The sequence below is a fragment of the Rhipicephalus microplus genome, chromosome 1 (genome assembly GCF_043290135.1).
Source record: "Rhipicephalus microplus isolate Deutch F79 chromosome 1, USDA_Rmic, whole genome shotgun sequence".
Taxonomy (NCBI): Eukaryota; Metazoa; Arthropoda; class Arachnida; order Ixodida; family Ixodidae; genus Rhipicephalus; species Rhipicephalus microplus.
Genome location: NC_134700.1, coordinates 27750337 through 27772288, shown reverse-complemented (window position 1 = coordinate 27772288; position 21952 = coordinate 27750337). Strand labels below are relative to the sequence as shown.

At 44.7% G+C, this 21952-nt stretch overlaps 1 protein-coding gene across 1 annotated transcript in view; it reads left to right on the top strand.

The window, feature by feature from the left end:
• Positions 1-21952, top strand: part of LOC119178107 (FUN14 domain-containing protein 1-like) — a 91315-nt gene that overhangs the window by 33053 nt on the left and 36310 nt on the right. Inside the window, exon 3 of the mRNA XM_037429266.2 lies at positions 7470-7563. Coding sequence (XP_037285163.1) covers positions 7470-7563 — 94 coding nt within the window. The remainder of the gene's footprint in view (positions 1-7469; positions 7564-21952) is intronic.

Here is a 21952-nt window from a genome sequence, read left to right as displayed (position 1 = left end):
CCGTACACCTCTTTTTCTGTGAGTGCATGGAATGTCCTGCTGTCGGCTTCCGACAGCATTGTCGTATAACGAAGCTTGTGCTTTTCAAGTGAACGCCCAAACAAGCGTAGTGCTGCCTCCGCTTTCATCTGGCCAGCATTACAATCAACAGAGGGGCATGCTGAATGAGCCAGGCAGAATGTCCTGCTTCTCCTTCCTTGGGTCCTTTGGTGCAAGCCAGGCAAAAGTTCGATAGCACGATATGGTCTATCACGAGGCCACTATACATCTCAACAATGCAGCCAACACATATATGCGAGCTATGTCCACGCGTAAGCCAGGGGCTGTCATAAATGACTCCGCATAGAGCTCCTTGACGCGAGCAAGAAGCCTAGCAAGGAGCTCCTCGCCGCTTCGCATTCGGCAGCAGTCGCACAGCAGGCTTCTTTCATTATATTCATGTGGCTTTGTTAACTCTTGTGGTGAAGCCCTCGACGCGAAATATTCATCCCGGCGAAGAAGTCCGACAGAGCCGTTGCCCCCTTGCCGATACTGTTGATAGCCTTCATGGCACGCATATTAACTTCAAACGGTCTTATTTTGGTGTCGGTCTCATCGGCTATACGTGGGAACGAAAAACGCTCTTCGCGAAAGTCACAACTGCCGCACGTGACTGTGAGCTTCGAACACAGCCCGTACTCTTTCTTGGCCTTTGAAATAGTGACGCTTCTTTCACTGCATTCTGAGCACGCGACAAGTCCAAATAACGAGCGTATCGCCGCCAGATCAACAATAACAAATTCTGTCCCGTTTTCTTTGTCACCATCCTCCACATCAATATCTATAACTCGAACTTGCGTTCCGTCGCGCACTGCGATGCGAGTGATGCCTTCAAGCCCGCTGCATTTCTCGCGCACTCAGCAAACTCGTCCGCTGTATAAAACGCCGTGTCAATGTGGTCTAGGATGCTGCTGGAAGTGCAAGATGACGATCCGACGACCACACAATTCGATAAGGTGCTGCTGCGAGGCACAGGAGAGTGCACCGCTTCGGACACAAGCGGCCGCGGCTGCGCGCTATCATCGTAATGCGCCGCTTTAGCGGCATCGGGCGAAATCGGCTGCACGTTGTCGGCTGCTTTCTTCTGGCGGTCGTTCCAAGGGTGCCTCCGTTTCTTGCCGTACGCTTGGCGCGTCTTCTTCTTTGGACGAGCGTCTCCAATCATGCTGGCAAAAGACGGAAAGTCGGTGCGTTGGTCGCGTAGCACAAGCAGGCACGTGCGGGAAGCAGACGAACAATGTGCGCAACGGGAACCGGCGGCCGACGAACAATAAACAAAAAAAAGTGCGGGCAACTTTGGCCACATCAGCCAATGGGAAGCGAGGAACAGGGGGCTCGCCTGGTGCGCACGCGCTCCGGCCAATCAGCAGCTCGGAAGAGGGCTCCGGAAAAGGGGCGAGCGCAGCCGTTCTGTTTAAGCGACGCCATTTTGAAGGGTGGCAAAATGCGCACAAAGGAATCGGCTTCAAAACAAGCCCAAGATGGCGGCAAACGGCTGACTGCCTCGTCGGCGGCGCGCGCGGGAAGTTTGAACGAATTTGACCTGCCGTGGGTTGTTTTGCCGCTCCCGTGGCGACATCATAATCAATTTTAATCCATTAACTGATCGAATTCAGCGTTCACAATTTGAGGACACGCGCTTATAGGTCTGAAAATTTCAAATATCGCATTTTCTCAAAATCGACATTTTGGCCATTTTTCACCATTCTGAGACCCGCGTCCCCCCTTAACTGGCTCCCTTCATCAACTACATCAGTTGCAGCCTTGATACTAACCTCTGAATTGATGCGCTATTTTTGGACTTCGAAAAAGCTTTTGATAAAGTACCCCACAACCATATTTGGCTCGCCTAAACCTTCATGATTTTGGTTTTCATTGGATACATGATTTTCTCTCCAACTGCCAACAATTCATATACGTCAACGAACACTTTTCCTCCCCCGCACCCATTCTATCTGGGGTTTCTCAGGTCACAGCCCTCGGACCTCTGCTCTTTCTCATTTATATTAACGATCTTCCAACTAACATTTCTTCCAGAATTCGATTGTTTGCTGATGATTGCATACTATACCATCCTGTTAACAATAATAATGATGTTTTATGCCTACAATCTGGCCTCAGGAAAATTGAAGATTGTTGTCACAAGTGGCTCATTAAATGCGTAGAAAATCTCTCTTCTCACTTTTCATCGTAAGAAGTCATACCCTGTTCGTCATTATGTCATATTTGACTCTTCAATGTTTGCTGTTAACATGTACAAGCATTTAGGAGTTCATCTCATTTCTGGCCTATCATGGCACACCCACATAGCCAGCATAACAAAATCTGCTAATCGTGTTCTTGGTTTACACCCGTTTCGTTCGGTCTAGCACCCCCCTCAGTCAAACTTTTAACCTACCGTATATACTCGTGTAAGGGCCGCACTTTTTTTTCGAAAATTTTGCTAGGTGCGGCCCTTACACGAATCAGGCCGATTTAGTACAGGCCAAAGGTCTGTACTGTTTATGCAACAGTAGCAGAGTGCAAGAGTCACAAATGACATGCCAGAAATGTTTTTATTCGGATTCCATTTCGCTGTCCTCGTTCTCGGAGGAGCTCGCCTCGGCGTCCGCGTCTTCCCAGAGACGGTCATCTTCGGTGCCGTTCATGGAGTTCGAAATTCCCGTTACCTTGAAGCTTTTAGCAACTACTTCTACTGACATGGCACGCCACGCATTCAAAATCCATTCACACACCTGTTGGAGCGACGCCCGCTTCAGCCGTCCTGTAGGGGTCTTCTCGTGGACGCCTCCAGCCATCCATTCAGAGTAACATCGGCGAAATTCCACTTTGAATGGTCTGTTGACGCATACGTCGAGCGGCTGCAGCACACTCGTCAGGCCACCGGGAATGACGGCCAAGTCCGTACGAGTTGCGGCAACTCGGTTCTTGACGCGGTCGGTCAAGTGGCCCCTAAAGCTGTCCAAAACAAGGAGGGCTTTCCGTTGTAACAGCCCTCCAGGTCTGTTTGCCCAGACGGTCTTAATCCAGTCAACGACCAGTTCCTCGGACATCCAGCCCTTCTCTTGCGCACGTACGACGATTCCCTGAGGGAACTTCTCTTTTGGGAGAGTCTTCCTTTTAAATACGACGTACGGCGGAAGCCTCCTGCCGTCTGCCGTGATGCACAACATCACAGTGCACCTTTGGCGTTCTGCACCAGTCGTGCGCACAGACACACTTTTCGCACCTTTTAAATCCACTGTGGTGCTTTCCGGTGCATCGAACCACACAGGTGTCTGGTCCGCATTCCCAATTTGGGACAGGTCGTATTCATGCTCCCTCCTGAGAGCATTCACGAAGCGATGAAACTTAATGACGTGGTCTTCGTACTCGCGCGGCAGTTTTTGGCAAATCGTCGTTCGGCGCCGAATAGAAAGCTGGTTACGGTTCATAAACCGCGTAGCCCAGCCCCGACTTGCCTTGAATTGTGCCGGGGGTATTTCCATGTGGCGAGCGATGCTGAGGGCTTTGACGCGTATCATGTCAGTCGATACGGCGTAGCCGTCCCTTCGTGTGTCGACGACGTAGTTGACGAGCTCGCTTTCGAGTTGCGGGTACTTGCACTTTTTCCCGCGAAACGCCTTTCGGCTCCTGTTAGTAGCGGCGAGGGCATCTTTCTGATTCATCCACTAACGCACGCGCTTCTCATCGACGTCGTACTTTCGTCCAGCTTCCCGCTTCCCGTGCTCCTCGGCATAGTCAATCACTTGCAGCTTAAATGCTGCAGTGAATGATCTCAGATGCCGGCCCATCGTCCGTCACGTGCGCTGGCTTCTGCAGGGTTCACTACAACCAACAAAGTGACACCGACGACACCGATCTGAAGTCGCGCTGCCAACGTATCGACACGATGCTAGGAACGATGCCAACAAAGAGGCCGCACAAGGCAAATATGGCGGCGCGCTGTCAACAGCGTGGTCGGCGCGTCGGCGGAAGTAGAATAAAAGCGGAAAAGCGTGCAGCGCCATCTGGCTGTAAATGAACTAACTACACTTTTCTGGCGGGACATTTTGAACTTTTTTTTTTTTTTTTTTTCGAAATATCCGCTTTCAAAGTTGGGGTGCGGCCCTTACACGAGGGCGGCCCTTACACGAGTATATACGGTACTGCTCTTTAGTCAGGCCGAAACTCAAACATGTGTGTGTTCTGTGGGACCCATACCAACATATCCATATTACCATAGTCGAATAAGTGCAGAGCCATGCCGTATGTTTTATTTTTTCAGACTATTCTTATAACTCTAGTTCATCAAAACTCAAATTCAAAGCAAACCTTTTCAGCCTTGTTTCACATCGTTGAGTCACCCGCCTTTCTCTCTTTCACGAGTTCTTTTACAAATCACCCCAAGCCGACCTCATTTCCACACATCGCCACTCAAGCCAGACCAACCACGATAAGACCATATACCCCCCTCGAACTTGCACTGTCGCTCATGCATCCTCATTCTTCAATCTGACATCAAGGGACTGCAATGACCTTCCCACCAAAGCAATGCTTCGATCTAATCCAACCCTGTTCAAAGGTGTCATAGAAGAACTGATGTTGTAGATATGCCCACCCCTCATGTAAAACCCCTTTCTTTAGGGGCTTTTGAGGTATGATAAAGAAAAATAAAAATAGTAATATATCAATGCTCTCACATTTTTTTTTTCCTTTAGTTTCTTCGAACAATGGCACCTGGAGTGTCCCCGGCATGTTTTTTCTAGCACCGTGGCCTTTGGCAAATTTATTTAACAACTTTGCAGTTTTTAAGCTGCCAAAGTCACAGAGTTTATTCTCTTTCACTTTGAGAGAAAAATCATGCTAAAGAAAAAAGAAATCCAATAGTATTCCCTATTTTGACGCTAAATTTATCCAATCAGAATCTCCTGGCGTCATTTCTGCTCGCAATAGTTCTGGCGAGCGTCACTACGAGTTGTGCAGTCAGCATCGTTTTTTTCAAGGGTCCCTTTAACACTGAGCTGTTGGGTAGTCATTTGTTGGCCCAGCACGGAGAGGTCTAGTGTGGCATTAATAAGTTGGTCATGCTAGTAAAATATGGTAGTACTCCAGGAAGTCGGACTCGATGATTGACTTTGTGACTTCAACGATGACGAGATTTCATGTGAATTCATGGAGTATGTTTTTGAGGGTTATGATGAGGCAGAGTACACCATAGGTTTTAATGCTAGAATGGTTCGCTGCACTTAGCTCGAACGACATGCAAGGGCACTTGTCATGCAGGAAAGGTTAGAAAAAGCAGCAATCATGCAGGAAAGGTTAGAAAAAGCAGCAGATGTCAGAACCGCAGTCGATGAGGAACCATTATTTAACTGGCTCGATTGGTAACGAAAATGAGATGGCTCTTAAGTTAGCAGCTTGCAGCTGTCTCTATGGGCTGATGTTGAAGTTTCCCTGACATCCAACTCAGCAGGGTGGTTGGCATTTTCGGGCTTGACGGCGATGCGATAGACGTCCGTGTCGACAATGGCCACAGGAGTAGTAGCGTCCACTGGAGCAGAGCTTCGGAGGGCGGGTCCCAAGCGCAGCTGTGCAAATTTGTCAGATGAGTGTGGTTTATTTTGGGTGCGTTGTTGTGGAGTTGCTGCTCTTGTTTTTTGAAAGCTTGTTGTTAGGCCTGAAGTTGCTATTGAAGTTATTGTACTTTTTGGCAAAGAGCGGCGAGGGCTACCTGGTTGGCCATGACAGTGCGGTAAGTTAGTTTTTTGGGTCGCCTGATGTGGGTACATATAACTTTTATGCGTCCACATGAAAGATATAGCAACGATTGCTGATCAGCTTGCGGGAGCACAGGCAGTTTGTTTTTTGTTGTAGCATAGTATTCTTATCATAACAGAGCTCAGGTTAGTAGCGTCGACGTTGTGCGCAGGTGCAGAAGCAGCGTTGTGTCCTGCTGCCACACACCTATAAGCAACGCATTATTATTTGTAAAGGATGCATTATGTTCAGAAAGATCACTAAGGTATTGTACAGACGAGTTAGGGTCTATATAAATGGCAAACAATAAAAATGATTTATCCCAACAAGAAAGTTGCAACGAAACAAATTTTAAGTTAGTGGCCTGACGTAAAAGCACTGCACTCAAGTTTTTCTTAACCAAAACTGTGACCCCGCCACCCCTAGAAGATCACTTGAGACGATAAGACAGAGGGTGAACTACTGTGCCATCAATATCATCGTGCAGCCGCGTTAGAGTCAACACTACTACATGAAGACTGTAACTCAATATAACCGATTCAAGATTCTCAGATTTCTTAACAATGCTGCGAGCATTTATGTTTAGAACACGCAATTTTTTAGCTGGAAGTGAAGTGTGTCAGTCATTCTTTGAAGTACCTTGATCATCATTGATTTGCTTTCTTGGGTTTTTCTGATCATTTCAAATTAAGAGCTTATTACCCAACCACGGTTCGTCATTGATTAAGCTTTCTTTGCCTGCTTCTTCTCAGCCCTTGCACTCTTCTATAGGAGTCTTCGCTTGGTTTGTGTGATTTGTGAGTAGTCATTCTAGACTGATATTTTGGAGCCTTCAAATTTATAAGCATTTTTCAATATTAACTGCTTTTCATTGTAATTCTGGATCTTAATAAATTCATTAAAATCATAATAAATTATGACTGGTCTTTGTTTGCCCGGCCTACTAAGGTGATGATTCCTACCAGCGGATTCACAATTAATGTCAACTTTTGTAGCGAAAATTTCATAGAGAAATTCACTCTTTAGGATTGACTAGTTTCATCTCGGTCTTCAGGAATACTGAAGACCGTTATATTTGAAAATCTACTCCCATTCTCTAGATCAGTCAATTTCACTTCAAGAGATTTTACATTTTGCTCAAGCTCGTGGACCCGCTAAATGTTTTTTTTAGCTCAGAAAATCTGGTTCCAAGATCAGCCACGAGTTTTTTTATTATCTAAGCCTGTTGTTTTCTAAGCGCTGTTATGTACTCCGCAAGCTTACTTTAGTGTTATAATAGTTTTTTAAGCATAGATTCAATGGAGCAGTTAATGCTATTGGAGAGGCCGGTGGTCAACTTAATATTCCCACACAGCATAAGCAAGCCCACCCAACACAAATTTTTGGCAATAGTGATGCACTGTTGGGGGCATGACAAGGCCACGATAACTTTTAACTGTACAACACTAGCATTTCAGTATTTCCCAAGCTGAGAGATTGTCACAGCACCCTTCTTGCATTTCATATAATATTTGTTTTTCTGTGTCATCCTTTTGCCAATGACGTGTCCCGCCCAGTCCGTTAGTTTTCCGCCTATTTTGGTTTTCGTGTAACCTGCGAGTTACATTTGTCACTAATAATTATGGAGTTATCCTGACACCTGTAATGCTGCTGCATGGATGCGAAAGTCACGATGGGAATTCGCCTCGCAGGTTCTAGGGGAGAGTCTTGGCCTATGAGCTTCTTCAAGGACGCTACAAAAGCTTCCCCTGCAAAGCAGCTTACAATAGGTGGCATATCAGGCTGGTGAGTTACCTTGCTTGCACAAAGACAGTGAAAGTGAAAGTATTGCTCGGATGTCTTTGATGACTGCAGTGTTGCATTCTTGATTGTTAGAGATGTAATTCAATCAATCAATTGCAGCATTATAATGAACACAAATACAAAAAGCTTCATCTAGGAGCTTGACAAGGTCCTTGCCTCAATTCTGAACAGCCAAAAACAGTGTACCATGCATCTAAACATCTCTAGTTCTACATTTCTTCTTAACATTTGTACTTCCAATATGCAGCAGAGTAGCCAATAAACGTAAAGATATATGTACATCGAAATTACTACATAGCAATTATGTAGTGCATGGTTTGTTTGAGCAAACAAAATATGTTAAAAATGTGAAACAGTGCATTAATTAAAGAAATATATAGTGCTATACAAGTTTCCACTTACAGGGGTGCAACAGCTGGGCCAATTGTGCTGATTTGTTGTCTATTAATGCACGGAGCTGTGCCAAAACCCTGAAGTTTGTCGAAATTAGGCCACACTGTGCCAAAATGCCCGACTAGCCTCAAACTTTTCTGAGTTGTATTAGTATCGTTAAGAAATGCAGTCCACGTTGGCCACCTGCAGTTTGCATCATAAATGCAAGGTTCCAAGGGCACAAACCATACTTTCGAAATGTGATCGGCCAGACGAAGTAACTATGTCCATCAGTCCGCTGACCGTAGCGAATCTCTACCGGCGGGACGACGCAACTTCAAAACAAAAATGCGTTGCCGTATTCAGCAACACTTCGCGGGAAATATGAATTTCTTAGTTGGCAAATGCGGTAATGGCATGTTGAGAACTAAAGCTGGAAGTGTATCTCACTGTTACTGCATGCGAGCAAACTCGATTTGATGTGAACGCTGTGGTTGCCGGGCACCATGTTAGTTGCCATAGCAATGGCACATGCGATAGATATCTGGTGCTGTTGCCAGGCCAATGGGTGCACACCGTTATTACTTAAGTCAAACACGCCTTGCAAGCGAGCCGACAAGTTATGCCCTGAACCTAAACTCATTGTGAAAAAAAAAAGGGGGGGGGGGTAGCTGTTTAAAAATTTCTTCGCCTCAATTGCTACACGTTAAGCCACCTTTGCCGCAGTACACGAGTGGTCTGCGGAAAAGCATTTTAAGGTTTCATAGGTGCTGTTAGCATTATTTGCTGAACACAGCACAGTTTGCCGAGTTGCTCATGCGAGTGTACGCTGACAAATTGTAATTACTAATAGGACTGCTGATGTCTAAAAAAGTTACTGGCAATTATTTGGAGCACTGTATGACACATCTGCAGCCCTAAAGAAATAAAACAAAATTAAGCACCAGCTTTTTTTTTTTTGCTGTCCCTACTTTTCAAATTTACTAATCTCTCGAATCTCAAGATCGGCAGCTTGGCAGATCCACATTTGAGTCCTCAGAGGTTGTGAAAAGATTTGACAGGCGTGGCAAATGGTTATGTGGACCTCATCATTGTTTGCCTAGGGGGGTGTTTCAAGATACTACTTTTATTGAAATAGCAGTGCTCATATTCACTTAAGATAATTTAGAAAATGTTGAATCCTTTGTGCATTTCGTTTTTAAAATGCAAGTCTTCATTTTTATTTAGGCTTTCGTGATAAAAACTTAAGGTTTTTCTCCGTAACCCGCTCCAAAAGTGGGTTCTGGTGCTCTGAAAATTGCTCCGAATTCTATTGAGGCTGTTGCATCCCTGCACATCATTTAGTATATAAAGTAAGATGAAATGGTTGAATGTAATAAGGGCTTGAAATGTGTGCTTTTTTCATTTAGCAGGTTCCAGTGCATTTTTTTTAGTTCACAAGATGTTGGATCTGTATGCATTCATGTTGTCCGGGCTGCTGATCTGCAGTGCTTGTAATAACAGCATCTGTGGTTATTGATAAATGAAATGACTGAAGTTACTGCCATGTCTGGTGACCTGCACATTTTTTGTAGCTTTAGTTACTTGTGGCAAGGGTTGAAATTAGGCTAGTACATTCCTCTATTTCAGCCTGCTTAGTGTTACGGACTTTTGGGCATCGTTATAGGCACTGAGACTGACTGCCCTGGCAGCATGTCATGGTTGATATATCACATCAGCAAAATTGGTTGCTATATTTAGTGTGAGCCTGCTTGGCACACAACCAAGGTTGAATAATCTTCAAATAATAAATACGCTGGCCAGCACATATTTCATGAGTCTACAGTTTTCCCAGCATAACTAGATTGACCACCTTGAAATTTGCTACAATAGCTTTTAAACTTTTTATTCATTTGGATCTAGTTTTTAAACTTCCATATTAGTGAAATGCTAGTTTACCCTCTTTTTTGTGTGTGCGTCGGAATGCCATTCTTAATTAGCTCCCGCAGTAGGTATATTGTCATGGGGTCATGATGTTGATGAAGGCAGCAGTCCGTGTATGCAAGATGAAACTCTTCATTTGGCCGCACTTGTAGCTGCCTAATGGAAACTCAAGTTGCAGCAAGAGGTGCATGCTGTACACCATAGGGCGGTGAACTGAGTCATCAGTGGACTCACTCAGACTCAGATCGAGCTGTGAGTGTGAGTCTGAGTGCGGCCGGGTGAGTAAAATTTTGGCGAGTCCGATTGAAGAAAATTTTTGTGAGTGTGGTTCTGAGTGAGATCGGCCCAGGAAAACTTTAGTGAGTCTGAGTCCGAGTGAGCTTCACTTCCTTTTGCCGACCTAAGGATCTATCTAGTCATCTTCAGCATTACTATCCGCACTACCTGGATTCACGTTTATACTCGCGTCTACTCACAGGTATCCAAAGCAGTGTCGTTCATATACCATACCAATATGTATTTATTTATTTATTTTATTTATTTATTTATTTTATTTTCCTCAAGGGTCCCTAACAGAAGGGACATTACATGAGGGGTGGGCATACAAGAAGAGGGGGGGGGGGCGGTAACAGGTACATTTGTTTGAGGACTCTGGATGAAAACATTTTTCAGTGACAAAAGGTACCACTTAAAAGGTTTCGAAACATTGCCAAGTACATAAAATATACATACATGCCATACTAGGGAGATGACACTAGAAACCATTATACAAGAAATAGCATGGTAGGTCACAGTTCAGTTAGCTATTACAGTTCAGTGATGGTTGTCAGGGAATTTTTAAAGGCTTCTGCATCCTGAATGCTAACAATGGTTTCCGGTAGGGCGTTCCATTCCTTAGCTGTCCGAATGAAGAAAGATTCTGCAAATGTGGTAGTTTTGGGACGAGGGTAATGTACTTGCATAGTGTTGCAACAACGATCAGAGAAATGGGGGCGTTGGGTGACGTAAATGCTGGATGGGGATGCGTGATAGAATTTGTGGAATAATGCGAGCCGCGCAGTTTTTCGGCGTAGACTAAGGGGAATGAATGTGGCACGTTTCTTTAAGTCTGTTACACTGGTGAACGATGAGTAATCGGAAAAGGCGAATCTGGCAGCGCGGTTTTGGATGGCTTCTAGGTTTTGGATGAGATAATGCTGGTGTGGGTCCCAAATTGCTGCGGCGTACTCCAGTTTGGGGCGTATTATTGTGATGAAAGCTAATTTTTTTAAGTGGCTGGGAGCAAACTTCAGGGTTCTTTGGATATAACCTAAAGATCTACGAGCTGTTGAAATGACGTGATTGATGTGGAGGGTCCATGACAGATCACTTGAGATATGCATTCCAAGGTATTTATACGAGCTAGTCAGTTGTAGAAAACTGTTATGTAGGGTGTAGTTGTACACTAACGGATTAGCACGTCTGTGAAAAGACACTGATCTACATTTGGAAATGTTTAAACTCATCTGCCACTTGTGGCACCAATTTTGAACGGCTGTTAGGTCTGTTTGTAAAGCTATTTGGTCTTCATGACTAGAGATTGTTGCGTAAATAACGCAATCGTCGGCGAATAATCTTATATTGTTAGTAATACAGTGTGGAAGGTCGTTGATGTAAATCAGGAAAAGCAGGGGGCCAAGTACTGTTCCCTGGGGAACACCGGAGAGGACAGGAGAGATTTGAGACCTGGCTGTATTTATGACGACGAACTGTTTTCTGTCAGTGAGAAAGTTATTAATCCAGGACAAGACGAATGGGTCGAGGTTAAGCAAAGAAAGTTTGGTCATAAGGCGGTGGTGAGGAACTTTATCGAAAGCCTTTTCAAAGTCAAGAAATATGGCGTCAGTTTGGATGTTCCGGTCAAGATTTGTGTGCAAGTCATGGATGAAGGCAGCAAGTTGTGTTTCGCACGACAGGCCTTTACGAAAACCATGTTGGGAAGGGTGAATGAAGTTATGCTGTTCGAGGTGATTAATGATGTTGGTAAATAAAATGTGCTCCATAATTTTGGATGGGACACTTGTAAGCGATATGGGCCGGTAGTTATATGGGGATGCTTTGTTGCCATTTTTGAACAATGGAGTGATTTTAATTAATCGGAGGCGTGAATTATGTAAGGGAGTGCCTTCATCTCCCCCACCATTCCAGCGAATTTTTAAATTATTATGTCGTATGCCATCATCTCTTCCAAGAAAAAGGACCTTACTGGTTTGGAAGCACTCAAAACTCGTTTTTGAAGATACTATGTCAAACGGCACCACGACAGATGTTGGTGTTAAAGGGGCCCTGAAACATTTTCTTGAGTAACCATGGAATTGATTCACTGGAAAAGTGTATTGCCTCACAAATTCAACGCCGCAAAATTTTAAGAATCCGTCCAGTAGGAGGGGAGTTACCGTAATTACTCAAATCTAACATGCACCTTTTTTCCGGTTAAGCGAGTTCATAAATCGCATGCGCGTTAGAATCGAGTACGAACAAAAAAATTACGGTTAATCTATTGCCATCGGCAAATCCAAAATGGCCGCCCCCTACGTGCGTCGGCATGGCGCGTCGGCCATTTCTGCCTATGTGTTTCCCATGTGCGGCACTTCGTACGTGTGCTGAGGAGTTTGTCATCTAGTAATGCATTAGCATCGACGGCGTGGAAGGGCTGACTCCCAAAACTCGAGTGCACCACGATGCCGCTTTTAAAAGAAAAGTCATCGCGTGTGCCGAAACGGACAGAAATCGGGCCACATCGCGGTCATTCGGAGTTCCCGAAACGTGTGTGCGGGACTGGCGGAAACAAAAGCAGAAGATTGTCGACAGCAAAGCTTCACGCAAAGGCTTCAGTGGACCACAGCAGGGTCGGTTTCCGCAAATTAAAGAGCTGCTCGGCGAGTATAGAACTGCTCCAAGTGCGGGCTATGCAATTATTTTTAGAAAAAGGTCTGATGCGGAGCCACTTGAAAGCGAGCAGGTGCTGGCTAACTAACTTTATGAAGAGGAAAGGCTTTTCTCTCCGAAGGGTAACATGCATATGAGAAAAGTTTTGCAGAGGAGTACGATGAAAAGCTTCACAGTTTTCAGAGGTCCTAAACGGCTACCTGCTTGAGCAAATCGGGAATGCCGATCAGACGCCTCTTTACTTCGACATGCCTGGCACCACAAGCGTCGAGAAGAAAAGGGGGCGAAGCAAGTTCGCGTGCTGACATCGGTCCACGGTAAAACTACAGTGACGGCAATGCTCTGTTACACGTCAGATGGGCACAAGCTTCGCCCGTACCTCATATTTAAATGGAAGACGCTCCCGAAAGGAGTCGTTTTTTTTTAGTGGTGTGATCGTGCGGGCCAGCGAGAAAAATGGGTGCGCGTTGCAATCGATGTCTTAAGTTTTTTTTTCGCGGTGGAAATCGGGTGCGCGTTACAATCGAGGGCGCGGTAGAATCGAGTAAATACGGTACTTAGACTTCTCACACGCCGCAGTCTCGTTCTCTCTTCTCACGTCCCGATGAAAGCGCTGAAAGCTACGCAGGGAGGGATCGCAGAGGCGAACAAAAAAACGTCATGCATGCCTCATGATCTTGAGAAATTTTTCTGCTTTTTTTACTTTGAATATGTGGTTTTCCTTCAAATATGCGGTCACTTGTCCACGCTCGCACGCGTTGACAAGTGACAGCCTTTCATGGTACTCTCTGTAACAACCAAGCGCGCCATGTTTAAATCAGCCAATGGCTGATAGATGGGTATTCTACGAGTGATTTATGAGTGTCTTCCATCATTTGTCGAAGAAAGAGAAAGCAATTTTTAGCTGACTTCGATAATTTATTGTGAATTCCAGGCTGCATGCTGCGCTATAACATTTTGCTCGCGTGTTCTCAGGAGCCTTTACTACCAATCGGCAGTGTTTTCTGACCTTGCTCAAGAAGTGTTGCAGAGTTCCTTTAAAGGCCAACTACAACGAAATTTTACTTAGAAATACGTAGTATATATATAGTAAGTTAGGTTAACGACAGTGCAAAATGTTGCAGTCGCGTATTTAGTCTATAATTGATGCTCTAATTGCAAGCAAGCAGACAATGCAAAGCTCCAGCGATGTTTCCAGGGAAATTGGACATAACTGGATATGACTATTATTACAGAATGTCGCCTCGTCGCTCCTTGTGAGCAATCTTCCTGCCACTGAATCGCTCTTCGTGATGCCTGTCCGCAAGCAGTTGACTCGAAAAGTTTTGCTGTGCGATGCCTTCGATATTCATCTGCGTATTCAGAAACGCTTCTTGAATTGATACCGCCTTCAATGCAGCGCGTTTGTAATGTGTCTGTGGGTTTGTGCTGCCTTGGCACCACCTAAGACATCACGTTCGAAACACGTTCGTGCTGCATTGAAGTTGATGGCAAGTCAAGTCGCGTTTCTGAATACTGGGGCCAGGCACTGCAAACCCACCAGTGGGAATCTCAGACCAGCATTCGATATGAGGCATGTTCACGCAGCTATCTGAAGTTAACATAGAAAAAAACACACACACTAAAAGGGCGTGTCCGCTATGTGCATGCTCGAAGAGTGCAGAGCAGGCAACTTTTTTGTTGTTCACGTCACTTCCGGTCAGCCATAATGGCGTTTTTTCTAGTTTCGGTTTCAAAAACACCACCGTTTGTAAGTTTTTCTTTAAGGTAAGTGCTTGTATTTCGAATGCGACATTTGGCAGGCAGCACCACCTCTAGCTAGACTACCTTTGACTTGACCTTGATATTGACTTTTTGCGGAGTGCCAGATTTCGTTGCAGTTGGCCATTAAGGAGCATTAACACCTCGATCAAAGATGCTAATTCTAGGCTGATTCATGAGTCAACTCACTTTGACTCATATCAAGCCGTGAGTCCAGGTGAGTAGTGTTTTGGTGAGCTTGAGTCCGGCTGAAGAAAAGTTTTGTGAGTGTGAGTCCGGTACAGGAAAATTTTTGTGAGTCTGGGTGAGCTGCACAAGACTCGCCGACCTATGCTGTACACTGATATTGGTGCACAGAGCGTCGGTCATCTATTAACTGGTCATTGTTCGAACACGCTGCCTTATATACATAATGCATCGAATTTTCAGCCTTTCACTGGTCGTCACGCAAGCTCTGGAATAAGCTTGAATGTTCATGCCTTGAGCGCAACCTTAGCAAATTGATCAACTAAAAACATGAACCTTCTCAAACACTGAGGCGTGATCTGTGTTGAGTATTGCAGGCACTCTTTGTGGGCGCAAACCGAATACTGCAAAAGTGAAATAAGAAATGCGTGTGGCAGTGCCCCCTCCAAAAAAACATCATCACGATGCTTAGAACAGAACAGGAGAAGAAAAATGCATGCAACTAAAATAAATAACAGTAATACAAGAAAGTACAGTAAACAATAAGCACAAGGAGCAAAATACAATAATAATTCATGGGTCTAGATATGAGAATGCCGCTCTCGGGAACACACTGAGATGGCAGACGCGGTCGAACGAAACCGAAACAAAACATTTATTGAACTACCTTTACATCTACGATATCATCAACTGAATCAAATATGTCGTGTGACACAATAAAACAACCTTCAAATATTCCAAACACTCAATCAACATACAACTCAATCAAGAATTGTAGCTAGCATTTCTTGAATACATGCCAGGCATTTAACATCTTGTTGCATGTTATGATAAAGCGTAATATTGCATAGGTAGTTCACATGCAAATTCGATTCGGTAAAAAGGGATGCGTTTCCTCAGTCAGTGCTTGGGAAATTAAAATCACGTTTGAGCAACACATTATCACTTGTAAAAGATGCAATATCTTCACAAAGATATTGCGCAGACAAGTTAGGGGCTCTGTACAAGGCAAACAATAGAAAGCTTCGATGAAACAGATTCTAAGTTAGTGGCTTGACAGAATAGCACTGCACTTGTATTTTTTTTTAAACAAATCCGAGACCCCACCGCCTCTCGAAGACGTGTGACAATGATAAGCCTGATGAGACGGAGGGAAAACAACTGTCTCGTCAATATCGTCATCCAGCTACGTTTTTGTCAGCAGTACTACATCAGTACTGTAACTCAAGATAACTAGGGCTGGGCAAAGATACTTTAAAATTGTATCGTGATACAAGATACCCAGGCAAAAAGTATTGGAGATACAGATACAGTCCCCGACTGATTTTTCAGTCATGGCGGGCACTACGAAATAGTCCGTGAAATCGAACAGTCTGAAAAAGTGGTCGGGCCGTGAAAATATTTTATTAGGTTTAAGAAAAGCCCTCGAAGTTTCTCAATAACACCATGCTTATTGCTGTTCTTGTGGATGAGTGAATTTGGTTCTATTTGAGGTACAGTAACATCGATGGCAAGCGTGTTGCCAATCGCTGCCACCGATCGCTGCGGGCAGCAAAGTTAGTGGCTCCATAGAACCAAGCAAACAAAACTTGATGCAGGCCACAAATAACCTCGTCGCTCCTTGTGAGCAATCCTTCCTGCTGCTGAATCGCTCTTCGTGGTGCCTCTCCTTGAGCAGTTGACTCGGAAAGTTTTGCTGTGCGATTCCATCGATATTCATCCCCGTATTCAGAAATGCTTCCTGACTTGAAACCGCCTTCAATGCAGCGCGTTTGTGCTGCCTTGGCACCGCCTAAAGACATTTGCAGCGAAAAATGCTGTAGACTCGTGTGCTCATGCCACTTCCCTGCCTGTTTGGTGGAATTGAGCAACACGGTCTGAAGTTATTTTACCTGCACTGTCACCAGACAGTACACGAGCCTCCAGCATTTGGCCACCGTCACAATGCTACCGCCGCAGCCGTGATTGAACTCGTGTATTCCAGGTTAGTAGCTGAGCACCGTGACCACGGAGTGCTATTAAGCAACCCTGAACAGTATCGAGCATGTGATGCCCACGACAGCTCAAACCAACTTGGTACACCACCGACACGACCATGTGTGAAATGACCAGAAAAACAAGCGCTTAGAAAATAGAAACAACCTATCGCAGTAATAATGATGATGATAAGGTTGCCTGAAAAATAAGTTTTGCCATTTTGCTAGCTAAGAAGGATCAGACATGGCCTCCGAAACTATTAAGCAACCTTGAACAGTAGCGAGCATGTGATGCCCACGACAGCTCAAACCAACTTGGTACACCACCAACACGACCATGTGTGAAATGACCAGAAAAACAAGCGCTTAGAAAATAGAAACAACCTATCGCAGTAATAATGATGATGATAAGGTTGCCTGAAAAATAAGTTTTGCCATTTTGCTAGCTAAGAAGGATCAGACATGGCCTCCGAAACTAGAAGATGGTGTGCGGTTCTAATCTTGGATGCCACGCAATTAGCCACTGCAAGCCAAAGTCGACCAAGCCAGCAAAATAAAAGACTGGATGGTGGCTTTCGAGATCGAGCAGCATCGCTCATAACAGTTGATTTAGTCTGGAAAATCTAACTTTACCACATAAACTGGCCCGAAAAATCGATCACAAAAATGCATTAGTGCAATCCTTGACGGTGCATTTGTGAAGTCCGAAATATCTAACAATTTTGAATTTTGGAGTCCGAAAAATTTGTCGGCGACTGTACAAGATACTACCGCAAAAATTGTATCTGATACAATACTTGCCAATGGTATTTTGAAATACTTCGATACATTTGCAAATTTGGTCTTATTAGCCCCGAGAAGTTCGATTGGCGCCACTTGGTGAGAGACCTAAGTGACGTCACGGCTCGGACTCTTCGATGCCCGCCGCTACGTACCTACATAGTGATGTGCTTGCTTCATGCGCTGTTCCGCTGTTTGCGTTCTCTTTCTGCTCATCTCAAACAGCACATGAACGACAAAAACAGAATCGGTAATGTTCCTAGTGAAACAATAAATATTGACCTGTCATGGTGGTCTAGTGGTTAGGGTACTCAGCTTCTGACCCGCAGGTCACGGGATCACATCCCGGCTATGGCGGCTGCATTTTCAAGAGGTGAAAATGCTGTAAACTCGTGTGCTCAGATTTTGTTACATGTTAAAGAACCTCAGGTGGTCGAAGTTTCCGGAGCCCTCAACTACAGCGTCTCTCATAATTATATGGCGGTTTTCCCACATATGAATCCCACATATGAATCCCACATATAAATCAATCAAAACAATAAATGTTTATTTTTGCTTCTGCATAATTGCGCGCTCGATCGCACGTGATGCGAAAGAGGTGAAAAGGTCTGTGTCACGCTGCTAACTTCGACGATGAATTACATTTCTAACTACGGCAGCTGCATTCCTATGAGTGCCAAAAGCAAAAACGCACAAGAAACTCATTGGCGCATAATCATGTGATTTTGAGGCGCAAGGCACAATAGTTACATATTTATGTTGAGCTTTTCATGGGTCATTCCCATGAAAGATATGAGGGTTTCCTCATATCTAGTGTTATTTGTATTACAGAAATCCACGCATCTATCTTTGCTGGTGTGCCAAGCTCTCCGCTTGCGGGCATTATCGAGCCTCACAAAATATCTCGAATGCGCCTGCCCTAGAATACCACCGCCGCTGTTGTGACTATTTTTCTCGTGTACTTGCTGACTCGACACTTTGTTCAGTTGTATGTTTCTCTCGCAATAATTTTGGAGCTTCATTTCACCAAAATTATTGAAGTTAGGTGCGATTGAGGTTATGTGCGGTAATTCTCATTGCTGTCAGATTCCGTCTTCGTGCGGAATCGTAGCAACAGCGCTGTCGCACTCGTATCTACCAGTCAAAATATCCACCTCATAAATTAACTTTACTTACAGTTGATTACCTTTGTGACGTCCCCGCAAACACGGACTGAACCCCGGTTCTTTCAAAATGTTTACGCTCGTTTCTTAAACCAACGCATAAAAAAAAAAGGGAAAAGGAAACCTTCGGTGTAACGAATGGGCATTCTGGAGTGGAGTAGTTGAAAGGATTATTTCTATTGTTCTCGCGGGCCTCCCCACGCAGACACGAGGACCGGGGGGCGCCTTGTTGTCTACAGACAGTGTGACAGTGTATGGTGGCAATAATCCGCGCGCACCCTTCAGATTTGTGGCATGAAGGAGCAGCAGAGCACCTTTTGTTGGTTCGGGGAATGCGACCCTGCCACAGCGCCTGTGCCGGGTCGGGTCTGACTTTCCGTCAGCCTCCGTGGCTCCAGGGCTCATTACTGCGTTCTGCGTGGATGGCCACCGGCGGCGTTGAATGACCAAAAAGCGGCGACGACGGAGAATTTCGCGGGAGACACCGAGCTGCATGGAGACGTCGAGACTCGTTGTGGACATCGGCTCATAAAGTACCAGAAACCGGGGAAATTGGTTCGGCCGAAAACTTTTCGGCACAACACTGCAAACTCCGGACGTTGGCCATAGCAGGCGACGCACTTTGTCGGAAGCATCGGGACCATTGTTCGCCCGTAATTAAAGTGTCTTGGGACAGCTCGCCCATCTCTTTTTCTGAGGCTTGAGTTTGTACATCGTTACTTGCTCGGCTTTGTTTGGTAGAGGGTTTTCTACTGGTTTGGGCCGCGGGGGCGGCCGTCGAAGGTGATACACTTTGACTGACAAGAAAATATGCCGCGTCGATAATGGCGATTGGTTTGGTGTCCCGGTAGGGCGGAGTCGGGTCCTACAAAAAGGGACTACGAGACGATACGAGGAGAGTCAGAGATATACGATGTGATGAGCTCGAGATGGTAGAGAGACGAAATGGAAAAGGAAGATAAAGGTGCGAAGAGATAGCGATGAGTGGCGATGAGATGATGACTGGGGCAAGTACGGTACGATGAGGAATGAAAGTTTGGGATAGGAGACGAGTGAATGGAGGGTTACGAAAAAGGGCTAAGATGGAAATCACTGAGAGGCACGACGTAGGCGACGATGACGAAGACGATGAAGACACTGACGATTTGGACAGATCAGACCTCGACGCCAAGAACCAACCTTCGGCCCCGATTCGAGCAGCCAACTCCGAGGCCCCGACTACATGGACATTCTGTGAGACGAACTTCACCTCCCTTACTTAAACGAGCTTTGCAGGAAGGGATGCGGCACATTGAGACATTGCGCGGTTTTATTAATTTATCACTTTATCATTTGTGTCATCGTATGTTTACTCTGTATTGAGGCACCGTTGTACTGTCACCGTTACTCGCTTATGTATCCTGTTTCGCGTGTCGTGATTATTTGCTGATGTGTTACCATTTCCTGTAACAGAGATGTTCACAGACAATATGTGTGAACGCCATTTGCACTTCTTATTGAATAAAATGCGTCCATGATTAAGAAAAGATCGTGACGTCTCTTACTTCCCGGCCTCAGCACGAATCGCTGTATGTGGAAAGCGATTGAGACACGTAGCCAAGAGGGAACCGGATAAAAAGGGGTTGAGTGGTCTTCCCTCTCTTTGGCAATCGGTGGCGTAGCGGGGGACGTCTCACCTTTTCGTGGGCATGACGTTGGAGACAAGTCGTCACCTCATCAAAGCAAAATTTGTTTTAATATTACTTCGGCCATGTAACAGCTGGCTTCACCATTGAAAGAAATAATTTCGACTTTCTTGTGTGCGTGTTCGAATAGTTGCTATCGGCGATGTTCCCTTGTGAAGTGAACATCACAGTTTGCGGCACGGCAGTAGATCACCCTAGCATTTCACGCAAATTAGGGTATACGACTACACAATCTCTGGCGACTGTTAACAACAAACATGTACATATGGTCTGAATAAACGGACATATTTTAACATTTCTTAAATCATTGTGTGCGGGAATACTATTTCATTTATTTTCTGAATGTAAAGTTTGTGCTTACCACAGTCAGATTCATGTTAAGTCTGCCATTAGAGAAAGCGCGATTCTGTCAAATAATTTAGTATATTGGCAGATGCAGGCGTAACTTGCATCGTAAAGTGCCATGTATTTAGTGAATTGTGAACATCTTAATTTTGTTTGTAATACTTTGGTATACATATTCCTTTATTCATTTATTAGTACCTCTAGGGTCCCGAGGGACATTACATGAGGTGTGTGCAAAAAAAAAAAAAAACATAACAGATGAAACAAAAAAAAAAAGCAAAGGGGTACAAACAATAACAAAATATAGAAAAATAGCAGTAGATCACAAATATAAAGATAAAATTTGGCTTTTCACAGCGTTTTTAAATTGATCGAACTGAGATGACATGGCGATGTGGGCGGGAAGGTCGTTCCAGTCATGTGCTGTCTGAAAGAAAAATGACTTCTGGAAGGTCTTTGTTTTTGGGGGTACGGGATATACTGCACTGGGGTGATAATATCGCGATGTCCGATGTGCTGGTCTGATGAATGCATTGCCTGGTGGCGAGGAATGAAAAAGGTTATGATACAAGCATAAGCGTGAAATTTTACGGCGAGAGGCAAGATGAGGAAGATTAAGCTGGTGTTTGACTGCTGACACACTTATGTTATTTGAGTAATTTGAGATAATAAACCCGGTAGCACGGTTCTGAATGGATTCGAGCATTGTGGAAAGGTTAGCTTGATGAGGATCAAAAATGGCATTAGCATACTGAAGTTTAGGCCTGATGAGTGTTTTATAAACTATTAGTTTAGTAGCAGCAGGTGCGGAAGCAAGGTTACGACGTAGGTATCCAAGAACTCGATTAGCTGAGTTAGTGATGCTAATGATGTATAATGTTAGATCAGATGAGATATAAACACCTAGGTATTTGGTAGTGTTGGTAGCAGCTATGAGATAGTTGTGTAGAAAGTATGTGTTAGCTATGTAGTCTTTAGGACGATTAAAAGTCATTAGGAAAGTTTTGTTAACATTTAGCGACATTAACCAATCCTCACACCATTGCTATATAGTGTTAAGATCTGACTGCGAAATGGAAGAATGTGAGGCATCATTTACAGGGTGATACAATACGCAATCATTGGCAAATAGTCTAATAGTAGAGGTGATGTTACGTAGCAAGTCGTTAATGTAAATTGAAAAGAGGGAGGATCTAGTACAGTAACTTGTGGAATGCCCGAGTGAACGGGAGAAAGGGGAGATTTGCAAGAG